This window comes from Solanum pennellii, chromosome 6 (assembly GCF_001406875.1).
Source record: "Solanum pennellii chromosome 6, SPENNV200".
Lineage (NCBI taxonomy): Eukaryota > Viridiplantae > Streptophyta > Magnoliopsida > Solanales > Solanaceae > Solanum > Solanum pennellii.
The window spans coordinates 46,553,768-46,561,158 of NC_028642.1; the positions used below are offsets into that span (position 1 = coordinate 46,553,768).

The 7,391-nt window shown below is 31.4% G+C and overlaps 1 protein-coding gene and 1 long non-coding RNA gene across 3 annotated transcripts; both read right to left on the reverse strand.

Annotated features, from left to right (window-relative positions):
• Positions 1 to 2,552: 2,552 nt before the first annotated feature.
• LOC114077672 lies at positions 2,553 to 3,206 on the reverse strand. Its single transcript, XR_003579028.1, has 2 exons — positions 2,987 to 3,206; positions 2,553 to 2,895 (listed from the first exon to the last, which is right to left on the reverse strand). It is a non-coding gene; the product is annotated as an uncharacterized LOC114077672 (long non-coding RNA).
• Positions 3,207 to 4,722: 1,516 nt separating this feature from the next.
• LOC107021195 (chlorophyllase-2, chloroplastic-like) lies at positions 4,723 to 6,279 on the reverse strand. 2 transcript variants are annotated; one of them, XM_027917377.1, is made up of 2 exons: positions 5,965 to 6,279; positions 4,723 to 5,562 (listed from the first exon to the last, which is right to left on the reverse strand). In XM_027917377.1, exons 1-2 carry the CDS (start codon positions 6,131 to 6,133, stop codon positions 4,886 to 4,888), a joined length of 846 nt encoding a protein of 281 aa, XP_027773178.1. In that variant the 5' UTR covers positions 6,134 to 6,279; the 3' UTR covers positions 4,723 to 4,885. The 2 variants fall into 2 exon arrangements, with proteins under 2 accessions (XP_027773178.1, NP_001310369.1); NM_001323440.1 differs by having other exon boundaries at positions 4,886 to 5,572; positions 5,965 to 6,225.
• Between the last annotated feature and the right edge of the window lie 1,112 nt (positions 6,280 to 7,391).

A 7,391-nucleotide genomic window follows, 5' to 3' on the forward strand; every position in this document is an offset into this window, starting at 1 on the left:
ATTATGATTTTAATACGGAAACTTTCACATATAGCCACTTAAAATAATTACTCTCCAGAGCTATAGTTTGATAATTATATACAATTCGTAGCTACATGTTATATGGAGGAGAGAGGCGAGCGATACTGGGAGAGAGAGGAGAGAGGCGAGAGAGAGGGAAAAAGAGTGGGAGAAAGGTGAATTGTATATGTATATTGGTTAGATAATTATATATTATACATATGTATTTGTATATATGGCTAAAGAGATTGGGAGAGGGAAAAGAGAGGCGAGCGAGACTGGGAGAGGGAGGAGAGAGGCGAGAGAGATCGGGAGAGGAAGGAGAGAGGCGAGCGAGAGAAGGCAGAGAGTAGGAGAGAGGTGAATTGTATATGTATATAATTGTATATTATACATATACATTTGTATATATGGAAAGCGAGATTGGGAGAGGGAGGAGAGAGGCGAGAGAGAGAGGACAGAGAATGGGAGATAGGTGAACTGTATATGTATATAGGTTAAATAATTATATATCATGCATATATATTTGTATAAACTGGCGAATTATACACATACAAACTTAACTAATTATACAAACTCGACGTCAGCCACATAATTAATGTGTAATGTTAGTCGCGAGTGGTAATTATACCAAACTATAGCTATGATCAGTAATTAAATAGTATAAGTTTGCTTAGCCGCATAATTTTTCCATTTTAATATTAGGTATCTCGTAAATTTTGATGTTGAATACAATATTTAATATTAAATATCTATATAGTATCAAAATATAACTTACTTCATATATATATTTATAATACTAATAAATACTATACAGATTAGTATTAGTACAAAATTAACTATACTTTAGATTTTAGAAATTTTTCTATTATATTTTGATTGATTGGTTTTTCTGTGTGCACGCACATGAAATTGATTTACGAAGGTGTTAGGTATTATATAATTTATCGTACCGTAATTATCAAAATCAAAATTAAAAATATTATAAGCGAAATTTATAATTCAATTGATATTTGATATAATGTTTTTAAAATTTAAAATTATTAATACCGTGGTGATTTCGAAACCAGTTCTCTGAATTTGTCACAAACCGTGTCAACTAATATCTCATAATTGAAGTACTGATAATTGTCGCTTATTATCTGCTTACAAAGTGAGTTTTGATGGAACTTTTCATCTGAAAGAATTTTCTTATCTTACATATTACCATTTTCTCATTGTCCAATTATTTATATTTTCCTCAACTTGTATTTGTGTTCATAATTGAGTACTTTCTTCATTCACATTTATTATTTATTATATTAAAAATAGACAGATGGTGATAACACAAGATATCACATAGCTTCAAATAGTTATTTATTATATTAAGAATAGATAGATGGTGATAACACAAGATATGACATAGCTTCAAATAGTTGAGGTCATAATGCTATACAGGAGAGTTAGAATATGACTCACATTGGGATAGTAGGATAGTACGTAGTGTAGTGTTTATCTTGCTTACGGTTGATTAAAGTTTGTGATGATATTAGTGTACTCTTATAACTGCTTTTTTTAAACCTGCATCGTTATTGTTTATGGTGTTTTGTTATCGCATGATTTTTTCATACTTTTGCATTGTTGCTTGTTAATTGCTATATATACTACATTATCTTTTTCTTCTATACCGAAATTTATTGTATTTGAGTCGAGAGTACTTCAAAAACAGGTTTTCTACTTCTACGAAATAATGATAAGTTTTGCGTACATTCTACCTTCTCATACCTGATCACTTATGAGATTTCATTTTTTTGTTATATTGTTGTTGTTGTTATTGTTATATAAAAAATAAACGTTTATAACACTTTAGTCAAAATAATTATATATATATATATATATTTGAAGTACAATTTAAATAGCTTTGGGAACAACTTTTAAAGCTGTTTTAGTCCTTCAACTCCCTCTTCTAAATAGGGATATATATATATATAAATTGTAATATATTCTCAATGTCTATTGAATTAAATTCTAAAAAAATATTTACCTATTTAGTTTTATTTATCCAAATATTTTAAATATACATTTTTTTTCTTTTACATATCACTTTTAACATATTAAGAAAAGATAATTATTTTTTCGTATAATACATGTAATATAGTAACTAAAATCCTCATATCAATCACTATTTCTTAATAAATATGTAAAATTTAAAATGAACAAGTAAATATAAACGGAGAAAGAAAGAAGAATATGTAAAATATAAACGGAGAAAGAAAGAAGAATACGTGTTCCGAAAATGGAAATGTATAAACAGGATTTAATAAGAACATATAAAAGAAACTATAAAAAATTATTAATAGGTCTTGCAAATATTTAAATCATTTTCATTGAAGGTGCATGTATCATATGCATAATTTCACAACAAAATAATCTCTTTCAATATTTTTTTAAACCAAAAAAGTGTATAAACATTTTGTACTTGCGAAGTAAAGTAGAGACACACAGAAATAAGTAGCTAGTGCCAGATTTATTAAGAAGATTTGGAATAGTGGAAAGAAAAATGGAAGAAAAGATTATGAGACGGAGAATCAAATTTTCACCAGTAAAATTGTATAAATTACGAAGAGAAGTGTATTTTTCTTACAAAAACAGAGGAAACAAATCTAGAAATTTACAAAAAAAAAATTTTCACAATAAAAATCTAATTAAATTTACTCCAATTATATGTATAACTTGTCTAAGGCATGAAGAGTTTGTTGCCACACTTGCACCTCCAAGCTTGAGGGTAGTACTCTAAAGTAAAAGTAAAACCGGGGTGAACCGAGACCCCAACCGGTTTACATGGCGAACAACGTCCGCACTTGAATCTACACGTTGGGGGCGATGAACCCGGTCCACTGAGTTTTTGCTGCTGTTCTGCTTCACAAAAAAAACTAAATACAGTTAGTAACTTAGTTAATCAGAACCCAATAGAACTTTTAAGAAATAAAAGCAAAATGGAACTCACTAGTTGGGTTAATTAAGGGTAAAGCTGAAATAAATTGTAGTAATGAAGAAATCAGGAGAAGAAATGTGAAAATCGCAAAAGGTTTATGACAATGGCGTGATACGCTCATAATCAAATTAATCGGAGCTTCGATGTAGCAAAATAATAAGGAAAGTTAACATGGAGAACAAGTATGGGAATTAGAGGGCAGAGGTCTCCAGGTTGTTGTAAGCTCTATTATTTAAAGTGTTTTGCGTCGTCTATATGGGTCATGGTCCCAGTCAAAACCCCGACATTTGGACTAAGCCAGGAATGCATTAATTATATAATATTATATTTAAATTATTATATTAAAATTAAATATATGTTGGACAGTATTCAAATTTTTTAAAAAAATTAAAAATAATGAAATTATTGTTGTAAGGATTATTTGGTAGGGTATGTAAATGCTAAAATGCTAGTATTAATTATATTTCTATTAATTATATTGAAATTATTTCTTATATAATATTTAGCTTAATGCATTAAAAAATATTTCTTTATAAAATATCTTCTACAAATAAAATAAATTTAATGCAAAAATTTTTTTAAAAGATAATTATGTCTTTAATTATATTAATACATTATTAAAACTCGTTACGTTATTAATACCATAAACTTTTATTTATTAACAGAAAACACCTTAATGCTAAATAGATTATATTACTAATATCAATAGTTATACAATAGGTTTGAAAATTATGCCAAATAAAATATTAATAGTATACGAAACTTATATATGTATTATATTTACTATGCACCCTGTGAAAAGATCATGAAGATAATTTCTATTTTTATTTTGATAGGGACAGACCACAGACATCAATTGTAGTTATTGAAAACCCAAATTAATAAAAGGTGCAGTCACTCAGTCTGGCTTATTCCAATTTCACACACAATAATGTGTATAGTCTATAGTCTATCATTTCTGAAATGATGTCGAATTATTTTAATATAGGGAATTAGTAACTTTTAGTAAAAGTAAAAAAGTAAAAGTAAAGGAAATGACTTGAATTGATGTTCGATTCGTTTATATCTTTATGTAGTTACTGCAGGTTACTTTAGAGCATATTTTTTATTAAAGTTGACGGTGAATTTTGACTTCGACACTCCCAATTCAGAGGGTAAAAAAATAATACTAGTATAATATGAGGAAATTTTGTGGTTATAGGATGTAGATATATGATTTTGGATTGTTATTAAATTACTTATATGCATCGAAGGAATTTTTATAAATACAAGTACAGTTTAAATTAAGCTATTAAGTTCTTCAAAATTTTGATTCGATAGGATTGGACAACTTTCTTTGTTCCAAATATAGTGAACCGCATTCCCATATAATGAGATTTTTTGTCTGTGGATCATTTTAGCATACTCTCACTCGGTTTTTCAACAGTTGAGAAGACAATTCTAGAAATAAAGTTTTATTGCTACATGAATTATCAAATACAAGATCGGACGAATTCCTTGTCAAAGATTTGATGGAATGGCAAAAAATAGTTACTCTGATCCTGATTTGATAAAAAAAAAAAATACTTAACAGCGAAGGGTGTACATCCCTGTATGTATCTGGACCAATATACCATGTCTTACTTTGTGTGAGATTTTTTGTAATAAAGAGTGAAATCATTGGAGGAGTCTTTGCAACTGAGCTCTAAGTTTTGCATTTTCACATAGAGCTGTAACCTGTTTTCAATAGTAGCCATTCTATGATTTCTTCACGTCTTTTAATTTAGTTATTCACTTCAATTTTAGCTGTGCACAAATAAATACTTAAATTTGTAAAATTTGAACAAATAGACGGCTATGGGTTTGGATACATGCTACTACTTTTAGCTAAGGGTACAACCACAACCAAAGTTCTAAATCATATCCCATAGCTTAGACAAGAAAATCAATATCTTGGAGCTCTACAGGCAGTGCAACATGGCCATATCTAATAGCTATCAAGTGGCTCGAATTACCTTCCAAATAAGCTTCCAAAAATGCAACCAAAACCCCTCCAACAAATCTCCTCATGGGCTCTCTAGATTTCCCTTTCTTGCACAAACAATAAGTAGCCTTGCCTCGAATCCCTTCCGTCTCATCATCTAACATATCATTATGTCCATAATCCTTTGCAACAAAGTAACAAGCTGGCTTGCAACATTCATTGTAGAAATCGCGATGATTCACCCCTTTAGGAGCACAAGCAGGGAACAGAGGATTCTTTTTAACTTCTCCCAAACCCGAGCCAATTACCATCACAGGCATATCAAGATTAATGAAGGAACGCGGAACGTAGGTGAGAACTGATGGCGGAGTTTGCTTTCCTTTCTCCATTCCATCAACAGGATCAACACCGATCAACGCTGAAAATTTCAGGTCAGTAGAAATAGTAGCAAGTCTACCAAGAGCTAGCGAAAATGCAGCTTTTCCTCCACGGCTATGGCCTGCTAGTCCAAGTTTCTTCAAATTTGGCTCAACATCAGGTGGAAGGTGATGCTGCAATCCTTCGGATAACCAATTTGTGACTTCAGCTGTCGATTTGATATCCTCGGTTGCATCTGCTCCTTCCACTAAATATAGCTAGTACAAACCAAATGAAAATGGATTCAAACCAATAAAATTGTTCATTAACAAACCAGCACACAGACTAGCAGTTGTTAGAACCAACTAATTTCACAATCCAAAAATAGTTATAAAAATAACATTGTAAGTACTAATTAGACTATCCTTGCCAATTACAGCTACATATTGATACAAAAGTTCATCGGAATAAGGCACAAGTACCCTATCATACTAGGATCAATATTTCAGAGACCCACATTAACTAAACTAAAATTTTGTACAATTTTTTTATTTACGTGGCAACCTCCGGTGAGATGTTTGGATGCCAGGTAAATTAAAAATTTGTACAAAATTATCAATTTCTTGGAGCACAATAAACTAGAAAAGCGAAAAAAAAGAGAGGAAGAAACCTGAGGAGCAACAACAATGAAGCCATGAGAAGAGAGATGTTGAATAAGTTGTGAATAGAAAGAATTGTAAAGAAGATAGCCATGAAGAAATATCAATACTGGGAAGTTTCCTGCTTCTGATGGGGTCCCAATTAACAGAGCTTTTGGAGGAGAATTGTGTTTGGTACATGTTTGTGGCTCGATTTTCAATAACTTAGTCTTGTAATTTCCAATATCAAAAATAGTAGAACAAGTAACAGAGGAAGTACTAGTTATCACCATTTTTGATGGTTCTTCTTTTACTCTGCTACTCTGTTGATTTACACACAGATTTTTTTCCTACTTTTGCTTTTGCTTTAAGATAGAGGTCGGTTTTGTGGCCCTCATAGACCCACCTTAGTGTGTGTTTTAGTGTTTGATTGATGACTTGGGGACTTAGGCAATGGGAAAGCAAGAAAGTAACTAGAATCTGCTTAGATATTTTTTGGTATGGTAAAATGTCACCATTATTTGGTGTCTGATATTCATACTGTGTTAAAAACAGTAAATAATTAGTTGTAATATAACAATAAATTTAGTTTCCTAATTGTGAAACGGTTAATTACTCGAATGGATCAACAGAATCATTTGATTATTTCTACTAATGATTCTAACAAAAATCCGTTTTTGGGGTGCAACAAGAGTTTGTATTCTCAAATGATATCAGAGGGATTTGCCCGATCAGGCTTCATCTTCTTATCGGGATAGCCCTTTAGCTTGCTTTCTTGGGACTAGCCGAGGAATTCCTACCAGCAGACTTCCCTGTACTCAAAGTGAATTGTCTAAGTGCTCCGGCTCTACCCAAACTTTTCTGGTTCACCCCAACATTCCCCACTTGTCCGACTGTTGCTGAGCAGTTTTTGAATATCAAACGGACCTCCTACCGGTGAGTTACAGTTAAACGCCCTATTCGCTATACCGTTAGTGACGCTTATCACGCTTTCAATCGGTTAAACGCATTCTCTTACCCGCAAATCCTAATCATCAGGTAAGACGGGATCATTAGAATACGAAACTGCCTAAAAAAAGGGAATTGATCAAGGAGACGAAAAGCTATGTGAAGTAAAAGAAGAAAAGGTCGCCGATCAAAAATTAGCAAAACAAACCTTAAAATATTATGAGTAAGACGATAAATGAGAAACACATTAAAATATACAAAGATTTAACGTGATTCAGTCAATTGACTTACATTCACAAAGAAAACGAACAATTCATTATAAATATGAGAGTACATCATATTGAGAGAAATAACATCAACCAATTCACTCGAAATACAAGGAGGTTTACGCAAGTGATAACACATGTCATTTGTGTACCACAAATTCTGTTCCTAACCAAAACAACCAAAACCGTAGGACTATATTGTGAATGCGGATTAAGTTAGTAGAACAAACCAATATTTATAGAGA